Below are 14,783 nucleotides of genomic sequence, written 5' to 3'. Positions count from 1 at the left end.
TCGTTAAGAAGCAGTTGAGTTTGGATTAATATTTGATGAGCGACAGTGCTGCTGGTTCAGAGATAAAACACTATTTACCAAACAAGGTCTTTCCTACAGACCAGAGCCACTGAGCAAACAAACAAACAATGCTCCAAGGGGAGCAACACGGTGCCTCAGGGATGGTGGTGAGGACAGGGGGTTGCTGGAGCTGGCTCTGAGCTCTGGCACAGCATGACCAGTCACCCCCTGACCTGGGAAGATGGTGGGGCTCAAGCCCTGACCTGCAGCTGCTGCTCATCGAGCCGGTTGAGGTAGGAAGATTGTCATTGATATTTGGGGCAGGTGGCACCTTTGGCTTCAGCTCATCAAGGGCAGGTGGAGCTTGCTTGGACCACGCATGATGCGATTCCCCTTCTGCTATGGGATGGCGAGGAAGTGGTGCAGCACCATCCCCTGGGGGACTGATAACTAAATGCCTCTCAGCTCCTCCTGACCTCTGCTCCTGCTGCAGCACCAGCTGCACCTCCTGCCACGTCCTGCATCATTATGGAGAGCTGTGTGTGTTGCTCAGCTGCCACACTCAACACCTTGCAGCAGCTGGGAGGGATCCCTCCCTCTTCCCAGCTGTGTCTGTGTGTCTGTCCATCAGTCCCACACCTTGTTTTGGAAGTGCACTGGTCTCCAGAGCCGCAGCTGGTGCTGAGGAGGGGTCCAAACACCCCCTTCATGCCTACAAAACAACATTATTTGCAAAGGTCTCTGCTGGCCCTGGGGGTGAGAGCACTGTGTGGATGTGCTGCAATGAGATATGTATCACTGCTCTGCCTGCACCAACTCCCCATTGCTCCACACAAATAATCATCAGCCGAGGAGCCCGAAAGGCTGAGGGACTCTGCCTCCTGCAATATTAAACCTTCCCATTTTCTTCTGCCACTTTAAAGATTCTCTTTCTTACTGCGAGTGATAAATAATAACAGCAAAAAAACACCCCACAGACACACAACAGACATCAAAAGCCACGAGAAGATTGGCAAATAGAGAGATCTGAAGGGAGCAAAGAGGAGTCCTGGTTGGGAGTCGGTTCACGTAGCCCTGACTTCTGTTGCTTTCCATTAATTTTACCCACCATCGCAGGTGGCAGAACAACGGCGACAGCTAATTACTCTCCCTTTCCCTTTCCTGCCCGTTTGCTTGCAGCAAAAGAAAGCCAGTAAATTCCCAATTCCCCCCCACCCTTTCGCAGAAGGGTCCACCAAGCTGCAGAGACATGTGGGAAGTGAGTTGCTGGGGGAAGGTGAGGTGGTGGGATGTGCCTGCACATATGCTGACTGTCCGCCGGAGCTGTGTGCTCCAGCCTGGCATCGGGATGCTCCACCTGCAAATGGGCTGGCAGAGCCTGGCAGCGGCTCCAGGCAAGGGGAGAGGAGAGGGCAGCATTCCCCCCCTGCCCTTGGGACACCAAGGAGCCTCTTTGGGCTTCCAACCCCATGTCCATTTTGCTAAAGCAGATGAGGACACATCCACATGGTCCTCTCGAGCCTATTCAGAGTAGAAGATGCTGCACTGGCAGCCCCAAGGAGCTTTTTGGTGGGCTGAGCTGCTCTTCAGCACCATGGGGAACGTGTTGCCAGGCAGAAGTGGGAGAAATCCAGGCCAGAGAGGGTATAAGACCCTATAGAAGCCATAGGATATGTCTGCACAGAGCTTGCTCTATGTGGAGAGAGGGAAAACATGGAAATGAGCAAACCCCTGCTGCCAGGGTTAATTTATCCCTGCGCCAGAACCCCCTGCTGAAGGATCACTGTGACACCTCACCAGCCACTGCCTGACTCCCTCCACCTGCTTTTGGTGACACCAGCCTGTCCTGTGTCCTAAAGCGAGTGACAGCCCAAGTGACATCATGGGCAAACAAACTTCCCTAGGGAAAAAGATGCTCCTTGTCAAGAAATGGCTGCTGCCAGTGAGGCAGGAGGGCTGGCACTTCAGCTCCAGCTAAGGAAAAGAAGCAGAGGAGCACAAGACACCCTGCCCCAGCCCTGCCTTCTCCCCAGGGTCACGAAATGCCAGCAGATTTTAAAGAAGAGGGATTCTGGCTTAGAAAATGCCACTGAGGCCAAAGATTTCATGGAAATCTGTCAATTTGGACAAAATGGCATTAACCCCTCCCAGAAGAGAAGACATAGTGCAGGTTGTAACTTGCAGATCACTCCGAGTTCTCCTTTCCAACCAGGTTTTCCCTGCATTAAAACCTACCATGTGTGATGTATTATAGAAGAAAGCACAAAGAAAATCTCTTAAGGAAAAAGCAGCTGCCTTGATTTCATCAGAACTATGTTCTCTGTAGGGGCAGAGGGAGATTTCTGCCTCTTGGGGAATAGTGTTGAATTTGGTTTCTTTTCCCTTACCCCTTAACAGAGCCACTGAGGGGTCTGGGCTTGAAATCCCAGGACCATGGGGGTGGTTTAGTGGCTTCTTCCTAACAAACAGCCCAGTTTATGGATGCTGCCCAGGGGAGCACCTTTGGGTGAGATGCTCAACCTCATGTACTTTTCCCAGCCAGAAAAACCTGGGCTGCAAACCTGCTGCAAAACCTCTCACCCCTTAAAAATTTCAGCAAGGTGACAGCTTGTATTGGAAGCAGGGATGGACCCATGGAGCTGGCTGTGGATTTATGCCCAGAAAACTGGATTTGTGTTGTTGAGACATTCTTCCTTTGTGTTCAGAGCTTTTTCCTGTCAAACATATTGGGGGGGATTAAAAATAAATATGGACTGAAGATCTATTCAAGGAGGAGGGAAGCCATAGGAAATACATCAGAATGGTATTCTGCTGAGGAGAAAAAAAAGTCACACTTTCTCTCTATTGTTTGTTTTTAAGGCAGAATAAGTTCATTTTCATTAGTGAGGGGGTGTGAGGGACCCTGAGGATGGCACTGAGCTCATGTTCCACCTTCTCAAACCTCCAGATATCTCAATCCTGAGGCTTTACATATCCACCCTCCTCTCCTTGGCAGTGGTGATGTGCAGGGGCTCCTTGCTTGGATGTCCCACTCCAGAGGACTCCAAGCTTCAGTGCTGAAACATCTGCCACCTTTACATAGTTAGTGAAGAGCTTTGGGATCCTTTGGAAGGGAAATGAATCCCTGTTCCATCAATCAGAGCCATTAAGCTGAAGGAAGCCCCACCGAGCGCTGCTGAATCCTGTTTGCTTGTCACAGTGGTAGGGAAAAAAGCCTTGTGTGAAGTTTACACGTTAAGAGAACTCAAGAAATAAAAAACCCAAAGTGCTTGAATTTTTCATCTCTCTTTTTGTTTTTCCCCCCAAAAAACTACTTTCATGAGAAAGCACAACCTGAAAAAAAATACGCAATTACTTTTGATAGTAAAATCATCATGAGACAAACCCCAAACCCTTTGCAACAAAGTGGAAACACCAAGACTCAAGGAACTGGGAGGGTGACAAGACCCATGGCCTTGGGATGGGTGAGAGGAAAGAAGAGGGCTGAGGATGGCATTTGCAGTCAGACAGGACAGCAAAATCTCTGTGCTACCGAGATGGCACCAGAGGTGGGAGAAGCATCACAGGTCCAACTCTGCTTGCTGGAGGAAATCAACCCAGCTTGGTTTGGGCATGGATCCACAGAGTGGAAAAAGCCAAGAGGAATCACAGAATCCTAGAATTGTTTGGATTGGAAGGGAACTTAAAGATGATCTTGTTCCAAACCTCTGCCATGAGCAGGTTGCACCAAGCCTTGTCCAACCTGGCCTTGAACACTTCCAGGGATGGAGCAGCCACAGCCTCCCTGGGCAACCTGTGCCAGTGCCTCAGCACCCTCACAGGGAACAATTTCTTCCCATTCTTCCATCTATCCCTGCCTTCTGGCAATGGGAAGCCATTCCCCCTTGTTCTATCACTCCATGCCCTTGTCCAAGATCCCTCTCCGAGGAAGGGAATAACCCAGACTGGAGCCTTGATGGCTGCTCCAGTGCATAGGGGATCAGCCCAGGGTGGTTCAGGGATGGCATGGAAAGTTCCACTGCTGAGGATGGAGCAGAAATTTTGCCAGGCTTTTGCCACGGTTTGGTTCCTCAGCCTGAGGTGGTTGTTTTGCCTTGGACTGTACCATAATCAATCCTGGTGGAAGAGCCACGTGGGCCCTTCACCCAGACTGTCACACACTTCATTTTCCTCCTAAGTGTAAATATGAAACCAGGGCTATTTGTATCTTTGACATTAATTGACTTCTCAAATTAATAACTCTTGTGTGTAACCAGGAACGCAATTACAGCGTTGTTGTGCTGATAGCAGATATCCAGCTGGAAGGAATCGTTCCTACCAGGAAACTCGATTGTACTAATTAAGCTGTACAAGCCTAACAGGAGGCAGGTCATGGTAACCTGTCCCTCGAGGTGCCTCCTCTGTTATTATCCACGGATGCTGCTGCAGAGCCTGTGACTGGGTGGTGTGTTGGTGCATGTGCACTCAGGGCTTCCAGGCAGAGGGATGAGCAGCTGATGGAAGTGGTGGGCCAGGAATGTACCTGTTTACATGATGCTCTCTCCCCCTGCAAAGTGTGCTGGCAATCTGCCCTGCTTTCCATACCCATAGTTTATCTGCTTAGATCACAAAACCTTTGAGAGAAGGGGTGTTTTAGCAGCCCTCACACCCACACCCAAAGGACCATGGTGCATCTGCTCAGTGCAGAGCTATCTGCTCACCTGCAGTGACCAACTCAATGTGGCATGGTGAGCAGGATACAGTTGTGTTAGAGTCCTGTGCATCAATCCCTGCTTGAGTACTCATAGAATCATAGAATATCCTGAGCTGGAAGGGACCCACAAGGATCACTGGGTCCAACATCAAGCCCTGCACAGGACACCCCAACAATCCACTCTGTGCCTGAGAGTATTAGCCAAACACTCCTGGAGCTCTGTCAGGCTTGGGGCTGTGACCACTGCCCTGGGGAGCTGCTCCAGTGCCCAAACACCCTCTGGGGGAAGAATCTTTTCCTGATATCCAGCCTAACTCTCTCCTGACACAGCTCCATTCCATTCCCTCAGGTTCTGTCACTGATCACCAGAGAGAAGAGGAGGACCAAGGGAGCCTTGGGGCTGGCTTGGTGCAGAGGTGCAGGCAGGATCCCCACACACCACCTGCACCCCAGACCTCCTGCAGCTGCAGGTGATGCATTTTCTCTTCCTGCAGTTCTCCTTAACCCTCACACACTGCTCCAAATTCACTGTGCCCAGTGCAGGGGCACTGCAGACCTCAGCTAGCAGCGATGATCCCACCCACTCATGGAGAATGTCCCACTCAAGGAGAGCCCAATCCCCGTGTACCCATCTCCAGCCCAATCCCATCTCCAACCCAGGCACCACTTCTCTCTCTGTGCCCTTCCAAACTCATCTCCATGCTGCTGGGGATAGAGAGGCTTACAGTGGTTGCTTAAGGGTTACTCAGAGACGGCGACGGAGCTGCATTGTTCAAATCATAAAAGAGTATGCAAAAAGCGAGAGGAATTTTCTCATAATAGACTTTTCAGTCGGCACATGCTGCTCGTTATGTCCCTGAACAGATGGCAGCACAGCTCGGTGCCAGGCCGCTCGATCCGCTCCGAGCGCCCGTGAATCCCTGACCGAGCAGTTGCTGCTCGCAGCAGAACGCGGCAGACGCCGAACGCGGCGGCGAGCGGAGCCTTTCCACCCTGACAACATCATCGCGGCGAGAGGGGCAGGAGGGAGCGTCGGCGTGCGGTGTTGGGATGAGGATAGAGCCACGTGAGGGATCTGCTGCTCTGTGGGGATCAAGGATTGGCTCCAGCCATCACAGCTCCCATCTGGGGGACAGCAGAGGTCATGGGGATGAGCCACAATAAGCACCAAGCAGTGAGAAACGTGGCAGGAAGTGGAATGGCCACAGAAATCACAGCCCGAGGTGCTGAGCGAGCATGGGTCACCTGAAGCCTTGCAGAGGGGGAAGGAGGGATGCTCTCAGCAGACAGTGTGTGGTGCCCTGAGCAGGGTGGTTGCCTTACCTGTACTGGGTGACAGCAGGGTTGGCCTTGGCAGAGCAGTGGAACTTCACAGTGTTGTCCTCTAGCACCGGCTGTGGCTCCACGGACAGGTTCACCAGGGGTGGGTCTGCAAAGACAGAGACAAGCCCATGAAAGACCCAAAGACAGGGCACAGACTCCCCTTGCCTGCTGCCTGCCAGATTCTGAGCCTGGAAAGCAAAATTTGGCCATAAGAAAGCTTGGCAAAAGCACTGAGGCTCCTTGATGCTGTGAGATCATGGAATCATAGAATGGTTTCTGTTGGAAGGGATATTAAAGCTCATCTCATTCCAATCCCTTGCCACGGGCAGGAACACCTTCCACCAGCCCAGGTTGCTCCAAGCCCTGTCCAACCTGGCCTGGAACACTTCCAGGGATGGAGCAGCTACAGTTGCTCTGGGCAACCTGTGCCAGTGCCTCACCACCCTCACAGGGAAGAATTTTGTCCTCTGTCAGTGTGAAGCCATTTTTCAGTTCACAGCCATATAATGCTTGTCAGACAGGCTGATGCCATGAATGCTGCTCTTGTCTTGGAGGGCTTCAGCAAAGAAGACAGGAAGAGGAGCCACAGACAACGTTCGATGTAACATTTCATTTCAAAAATGCCAATGTTGGATCTGACTTGTGTTTAAGGACATAAACTCTCCTGCTTTGAGACACTCCCGTTTAATATCTCGCTCTGTAATGATGATCTTTTGTCTATGCTCTAACTTGAAAGTGGCATTTCTGCTCTTTCATCAGCCTAATCATCTCTGCCAAGACCTTTCTGGTGTCACAGGCCACTCCTGTCTTCCAGCTGCTGCTCAGTTTCTCTCCTTTTTACATGAGAAGCATCTAAATGCTTTAGCAGCAAATACAGTTAGGAATATTTAGGAAAGAACTAGTGAAAGCAATAGAGAAAAGGGTGCAATGTTTACATGGGAATTAGGATATCTAAAGGTGTTTTAATTTTTCATGATGTCTTGAGGGGTTTGTCAGACCTCCAGCTTTAGGTTTTAAGGATGGGACCTCATTTGAAGGGAAAAAGCGGAAAGAAGTGGCCTTGAGGAAGGTTTTCTGGGTGCCTGAAAAACCAGCTGTCCCATGGCAGAGTGTTTTGGGGCTCATTGACCCAGTTGAGGGGCTCTCCTGCCCTCGAGGTGGGAGTCTGTTGCATATATGCAGAAATACATCCTAAAAGAGGACATGTTAAGTGTTCACCTTTGCCTGCTGCCTCCCTCCCCTTCCTGAATATCTCAGCAACATTCTTCCCAGCTGGATAATGGGGAGAACCTGCACCTGAGCAGACAGGGCAGGGGGTCAGAAAAGCTGTTTGGCACCCACTGGCCCAGGGGACCTCCCTTGGCCTCATGTGTGGGTGGGCATCCCAGAGCCCTGCAGGGCCGGACGTGATCCTGTGCTTGATTTACTGCTGGGAGGCTGCGAAGCTGAGGCTCTAACCAAGCCCAAGGAGTGTTTAATAGGGATGAAAATTTCCCTGCTGGCTTCTCCCTCCACCATCTTCCTCCATCACCCACACATCAGGGACCTGCTGGAGAGACCTGCCCTTGGCAAAGGGGCAACCATGGATGTCCATGTAGACTGGGGAATGAGATGCTGAAAAGTAGTGCTGCAGGAAGGGACCTGGGGGTCCTCATTGATGGAAAGTTGAATATGAGTCAGCAATGTCCTGGCAGCTGCCTGTCCTGGGGCAAGGCATGGCCAGAGGGAGAGGGAGGGGATTGGCCTGCTCTGCTCTGTGCTGATGTGACTATTGTGTGCAGGTTTGGGCACCACAATACAAGAAAGATATTACATCATTGGAGAATGTCCAAAGGAAGCAATGAAGATGGTGAAGGGCCTTGAGAGGAGCAGCTGAGGTCATTTGGTCTGTTCAGCCTAGAGAAGAGGAGACTGGGGGGAGATCTTATCACTGTATACAGCTTCCTCATGAGGGGCAGTGCAGAGGCAGCTCTGATCTCTGCTCTCTGGCAACCAGTGACAGAACCTGAGAGAACAGCATGGAGCTGTGTCAGGGGAGGTTTAGGTTGTATATTAGGAAAAGGTTCTTCCTCCAGAGGTGTTTGGGCACTGGAACAGCTCCCCAGGGCACTGGTCATGGCCCCATGCCTGAAAGAGCTCAAGGAGTGTTTGGCCAATGCTCTCAGGCACAGGGTGGATTGCTGGGGTGTCCTGAGCAGGGCCAAGAGTTCCTTCCAACTCCAAATATTCTGTGAATCTGTGAACTACTCAACACCTTCCTGGAGGGTTCAGGCTCCAACTGGGCACACTGGTGTGAGAACAGCATGTCAACATCCAAAGGAACCTTGTGTTATTCCAACCCTGCGAGGTGCAGGATGGTTTGGGACCATCCTCACAGCAAGGCCAGCAGCTTGGGCATCTTGGAGGTGGCCTTGGCTGGGCAGGAGGGGAGGGGGAAAGACAGTGTTCTGGTAGTGTTGAGCACTGTGCTCCAGGCTTCGTTGCCTCCTCCACCCTGTGGTATTTACCCAGCCCGAGCCTGGCTTTGTTGCGAGCAAAGCCACCTGCCTTCCTGATGGGAAATTATGACAGGGAAATTATAGGTATTTTCAATTTACCCTAATTTCATTTTAAAATGTGCAATTCAAATGACAATAAAGATGGGCGCAGTTGGGAATATAAATGAGCTTCCCTCACATAACAGCCCAGAGATGTATAGTGGGCTCCTAATTCATTCCCAGGCATCCTGACACTTCCCTATTGTTAGACAACAACAGCTAATCACCTTCCTTTGTTAAGTATGAATCACACTTCTCTTTAGTAGCTTCCCCATTGTTTGATGGGTTAGGAGCGGTGCCTACGATTTACCGAGGAGCCTCTTTGTATTAAAATGAGCCCAGCTCCCTCCTGCACTCCAAATAATATAAAAAAAAGATTAAAAAGACAAAAAAAAAAAAGAGCAAAGGAAATGAATTAAAGTCTTTGATCTCTCCTTTCACAAATGGGATTGGGCTTGCGAATGTTGCGGGTGCCACGGTTAGCGTGGGGTAGTGCCAGCATGTTTTGGGGCATTTTCGAGGGAAAAAAAAGACACAAATCGTAACTCATCAGAATGTAATTCCACTCGGTTACAATTATAATTCCTGCCTGGCTTCTTGTAATTAATTTGAGTGATGGAATCGGATGGAGCCAACCCACAGGCGCTGGGAGGAGAGCGCACAAGTGCTCACGCCCAGGTACGCGTCGCGCTGGGGGAGCAACACAGCTCCTGGGCAGCCCTGGAGGCACCTTAGCAAGCCCCTCGGGGCACCTCAAGCACTCAGCACCTGGGGAATGGCCTCGGGCTGAGCTCCACGGGCTGTGGGCACTGTGCTGGCTCTTGCACCGCCAGGTGCAGATCGTTCTCCGTCATCTTCTCCCCTGTGGACAAGCCCTTCCAAACCTCTGCTTTATTCTCCCCTGTGGACAAGCCCTTCCAAATCTCTGCTCTGAGGCTAAGATGCCTCTTCAGCCCTGAGCTTTCCCACTCCCCAGTGGGAAGCACAAAAGGGAATTAAACACTCCAGTGCTCCAAGGATAAACGCAGCAGGAGACCCTCCAACACAGCGATGTGCCCCTCATCGCCCTCTGCTTTCCTTCTCCTCCTCCCACCTCCTGCAAAACCACACAGATGCAGTGAAATCCCTTCTTGCCATGACAAAAAAAGGTGTAAAAATGAGCAACTGCACATGTGTGTGCAGAGGCTTGGAGCGAATGGCTTTGGATAAGCAATAACCCTGCTCCTCCCCACCCCGGCACGCTGGGTGTGCATTTCCATGGAGCCACTGGGCTCCTGCAGTATAAATAGTTTATGGCATATCAAACTATTAAACATGATTTTAATCCCACTTGTGATGTTCGGCACATAACTCACAGGAGGCTGACTTTGATGTGGCTGGTGGAACGGAAATCACATTGAACAGATGTTCCAGCTGGAGCCGCTTAGTGTTTCCATTACAGACCCTGCACTGGGTTTTTTTTTTTCCCAGTTCTTTTTTTCCCCTCCTTTTTTTTTAATATTTGGAAGGGGAGGGTTTTATGACTCAGCTGTTTCATTGCTACTAAAATGGTCAGGCATGAGATTGATGGGAGCCAAAGTTTGACCTTGCATCAGCTGAAAGAGGATAATCTCTCCTACCCTTGTAGGAATAGCCCCCACCCTGGTGCTCCTCTGCTGCCTGGGAGCAGTTCTGATGTTCTTTTGAGTTGCAAAAGAAACTGAAAGAAAGCAGGAGGAGTGATTTACCAGGCTGCTGCTTCCTGGGAAGGATTATTTTTGGTTCCCTGGAATTATTTTGCAAGGCCACCTCCTTCCGACCGTGCAGCTGGGCCACGACTGCTGTGGTGTGAATTCAGCCTCCGCCAGGGGAGGTGGAAATGTGCAGGGGGATGCAGCAAGTCATGTCAGGCTGGGAAGAACTCCCCAGCCAGCAACTGCTGCCTGCTTTTCCTTATTCTTGCAGAAACCTCTGCTAGGTCTGGGCAGAAGACCTATATGTAGGATCCTCTCTCACTGCCAGTGTGGTGCAGAGGAGTCAGAGCCCACCCTGCCTTTCCAAGACAATTCCTTAGGGAAAAAGGAGTGGCCCAGATAATTTTTGCTTAAGAAAAGCACCTTTAGCACTTTGAAAAGCAAATGCAGCTGGTTGCCTACCGGGTTGGGAGTGAAACCTAATGGACCAAAGCTGAGTTAATGGTTGCACATGGTGTGATGTGCAACCCCAAGAGGGTTGATCTCCCAAGGTGAGATCTCCAACAGGGGATGTCCTGTGCAGGGTCAGGGGTTGGACTCAATGATCCTTGTGAGTCCCTTCCAACTCAGGCTATTCTGTGATTCTGTGACTTGCTGATCTTAGAGGTCTTTTCCAGCCTTAATGATTCCATGATTTTATGGCTGGATGCAGCTAGAGCAGGCTCTTGCATCTGGGTTGAAATCCATCCCACCTCAGGCTGGTTAATCCATCTTGGTATTTTCCTATCCCTCCATCACCCATCCAGCACTAGGAAACTGATATCCTCATTAGCCCCCATTAAGAACAACATACTTTTAATAGCTGGGTAGGATATTATTGTTATTACATTCACAGCATGAAGTATCTAATGGCTCGGAGTGGAAATTGGTGTTCTTTATTGGGTCTTCCTCTTTTCCAAGCAGATTCCATGTGGCTCAGGGATTCAGCTCACGTCTCCTGCCCTCACTGTACAGTCTTGGTGTAATGATGTCTCAAGCTCTGCGTTGTTTGTGTGAGTGTGAGTGTGTCTCCAGCTATTGTAACTGTTTGCTGGCTGTGAAATAACCCAGGCTATTATCTCATTTTATCTGCCCAGCTCTGTCAGGACATGCAGGCAGCGACCCCAGAGCCTGGTAATCTTCCGGCAGCAAAGGCTGGAAGTCTTCAATGGTGAATTTTCTGCTGTGCTTCAGTTTGTTCAGCCAGTTTTAATTGGACTCTGGAAAGCAGCTGGCATACTAATACTGAACCCTCTGCTTTTGCAAATCGTGGGTAAATACAGCTGCAGGGACTGGGGGCGCAAGTGGAGCCTGGCTGGAGGGGGCAGGGTGAGCCCAACAGCAACAGCTCCTGCAGAGGAGGAGGAAAGAAGCCTGTGAAATGTGAATTTTGGAGGGAGGAAGATTTTGCTTTGTGGGCTTATGGTAAAGAGTAAGTGATAGAGCTCCTAACACGCACCTGACCCCATCAGGTGCTGACTGGCACTGGCTGTGTGTCCCGGGAGGGACACTCCCCCCGATTAGGTGTCTCATACCATCCCAGTGGGGAATGATACAAAACACATATCATTGAACCGACTGTAACACTGGAAAGTTTCTGTAAACACTGCACCAGAAATCTTAATAGGCCTTACCTCTGCTATTGACCATGAACAGAGATGTTGTTTGCTCACCTAAACCCAACTGGGATCCATCCCTGCTCCGAAGACCCCTGAGGGCCTGGATCAGGGCACATTTGGGGCACTCAGAGCACAGCAGCTGGTGCTGCTTTGCTCAAAACCTTGGACACAAGACAAAAGCTGGGAAGCAGCACATCTCTGTGGTGTGGGTGTTCCTTGGTGCCTCAGTGAGCTCAGGACACGAGATCTCTTGGTAGTGACTTCACTATATTGAATTACCAGTAAATTCCAGTAAAGGGAAACCCCCATCCTCCTGCTCCTGCCTGGAGTCAGCCATGCAGACAGCCCTGGGGCAGCGATGGGGAGAGCAGGGAGGTTGGGATCTCCCAGTGCCCAGAGGTGGCTCAGCTGGCTGTGTACTCACGCTGGATGTCGATGGTGACCGAGGTCTCCTTCCCGCTGGGAATGGCTTTGTTGGTGGCTCGGCACACGATGCTCTCCCCGTTCTCAATGTCGGAGGGGGCGATGAAAAGGGTGCTCATGATGCTCTCTCTCTTGCCATCACGGAGGAGTGTCTGTGAGGGGGAAACAGGGATGAGGAAAGGCAGTTTCCTTCCAGAGAGGGGATCCTTCCCCACTCCAAGCCGTGCCAGGCTCCACAGGCACAGCACAAGCTTCACAGCTCCCTGCAATAACAATTCCTCTGGCAGGAATCTGCCAAGAAGCCTTAGGGGAATAACAGAGACAAATTTCACAGCACTTCCCTGGGAATTGGGCTCTTAACTCCCATCTGCTTCCCTCCAGCCCTGCTGTGCCTAGACCTGGGGATCACAACTCCAGCAAGATACACATCACCCACCATCCCAGGAAAGAGGGAGCTAGAGGCAAATGGATTCTTGATGCTGCTGTCACCCTCAGCTAGGTGAGTTCACAAAGCTGTCTGGGCACTTCCCATAGGAATGAGTGGTGGTGCCAGCTGCCAGCATGGACTGCCCCTGGCCATGGCCCTCTGGTGGCTGTGCTGTCCAGACCAGCCTGTGGTAAATCATCACCACTTGGGCTGGTGATCACTGATGGGACCTGAGGATGCTAGAGATCCAAACCCTGGTGATTAAGCAGCTCTATCTGCTCAGCCCTGGCACCTTGTTTCTTTCCTGGATTTATCTGACTGACTTCAGCTGTGGTGCCCTCTATCTGGAGCCTGGGAGCCCTCCCTTACCCACCCCTAATCCTCCTGCAAGTTCTGACAGACCACCTCACCCTGGAGCCCTGTCTTTGATAAATCAAACCCCTTCAGCCCTCAGAGGCTCTCAAGATGTTGTTTGGGGTTTTAGCCTTTTAATCATCCTCTGACCTCTGACTTCCTTTTGGTTTATCAACACGGTGGATTTTGGACCCTGCCAGGCAGTTTGTCCCTCTATGTCTGTATCCTTCAAGTTTGCTCCTCACAATGTAAGACAAGTGCTTTATTGAATGGTAAACATATGCCAGCAAGGCACGTGGATGTGGCACTTGGGGCCACAGTTAGTGGTGGCCTTGGCAGTGCTGGGGAACAGTTGGATTCAATGATCTTGGAGGGTTTTTCCAACCTAAATGATTCTGTGATTCCAAGACTGATGCTTTCCCTGGGCTCATCATGGCACAGCCTTCATGCACACAGGTTTGTGCCTCTTAGACACACCAAGCAAGGAACAATGCTGAGAAATTGTCACCACAACCAGCCTAAATTCACAGAATCATTTGGGTTGGAAAAACTCTCCAGGATTATCGAGTCCAACCATTAACTCAGCATTGACATTAACCACGTCCCTAACCACCACATCCACACATTTTCTGAACAGTCCACCATGACCCTGGGCAGCCTGTGCTATTATCTGACCACCCCTTCAGTGGAGAAATGTTCCCTAAACTCCAATCTAAACCTCTCCTTTAACAGCTTGAGGCCATTGCACCTTGTCCTGTCCCTTGTTCCCTGGGAGCAGAGCCTGACCTCACCTGGCTGCATGTCCTTCCTGTCAGGGAGTTGTAGAGAGTAAGAAGGTTCCCCCTGAGCCTCCTTTTCTCCAGGATGAACCCTCCTAGCTCCCTCAGCTGCTCCTTGTGCTCCAGCCCCTTCCTCATCTCTGTTCCCATCTCTGGACACACAAATGCAGGATGCTGCCCTGTCCTTGTTTTATTGTCACCCTGTGTACCCTTTCCTTGTGGAATAGTCCCAGTTTGGTGCTGAGAATGGGGTGAACCCTAAGTCTGTGCAGAATCTTCCTCCCCTAATTTGGGGTTAGCCTCCGGATCCTACAGCATCCTATAACATTCCCTGTCTCCTTCAGTAGGGACTGGGAAGTTCAGTCAGCCATGGCTGTTCCGTGCTGCCTGGCTGGGATTGCAGGGGGCTGCACACGGATCAGTTGGTGGACTGGAAATTCAGAGTAACAAAGAAATTATCACTCAGTGTGAATGGTTTCAGGCAATCAGTAACCTGAACGGGTTTCATCTCGGTTGGCTGGAATATCTGGATCAAAGGAGAGCTGGGCTGGGGTTTAGTTTGCTTGAAAAAGCAAGAAGAGACAAATTGAGGAGTTATTTTAAAGGAAACATTGAAAGGGAAAGGCTTCTCAGGCCCCAAAAGCAAAACTTCCAATTCAAAACATGTCTAAAATTGGCTGTTAGCTTTTCTGGAGGATGATTTTCTGTTTTAATGTGGAAGGGCCTCTTGGAAACCTCCAGTAAGTCACAACAAACTGAGGTTCAGCCTTAGAAATGGAGGTTTTCCCGACCCCAGGAGGAGGGGAAGACACAGAAGAGATCTCTCCCAGCCCATCCCTGATAGCTGCTTAAGATGCTGTGTGTGAGATGGAGCTGCAGCCTGGAAAGCTCTGCCTTGGAAGGGGTTTTTGCTGGA

General features: G+C 50.7%; 1 protein-coding gene across 1 annotated transcript in view; it reads right to left on the bottom strand.

Annotated features, from left to right (window-relative positions):
* Positions 1 to 6,016: 6,016 nt before the first annotated feature.
* The window catches only part of LOC103809626 (kin of IRRE-like protein 3), a gene marked incomplete at both ends in the record, with an annotated part of 84,819 nt that continues 76,052 nt past the window's right edge, over positions 6,017 to 14,783 (bottom strand). The window contains 2 exons of the mRNA XM_009082481.1: positions 6,017 to 6,122; positions 12,309 to 12,459. Of these exons, the coding sequence (XP_009080729.1) occupies positions 6,017 to 6,122; positions 12,309 to 12,459 (257 nt within the window). The remainder of the gene's footprint in view (positions 6,123 to 12,308; positions 12,460 to 14,783) is intronic.

This window comes from Acanthisitta chloris, unplaced genomic scaffold (genome assembly GCF_000695815.1).
Source record: "Acanthisitta chloris isolate BGI_N310 unplaced genomic scaffold, ASM69581v1 scaffold1489, whole genome shotgun sequence".
In the NCBI taxonomy this organism is placed as follows: Eukaryota; Metazoa; Chordata; class Aves; order Passeriformes; family Acanthisittidae; genus Acanthisitta; species Acanthisitta chloris.
The sequence above is the reverse complement of the archived record's forward strand: the minus strand, read 5'-3'. Positions and strand labels throughout refer to the sequence as shown.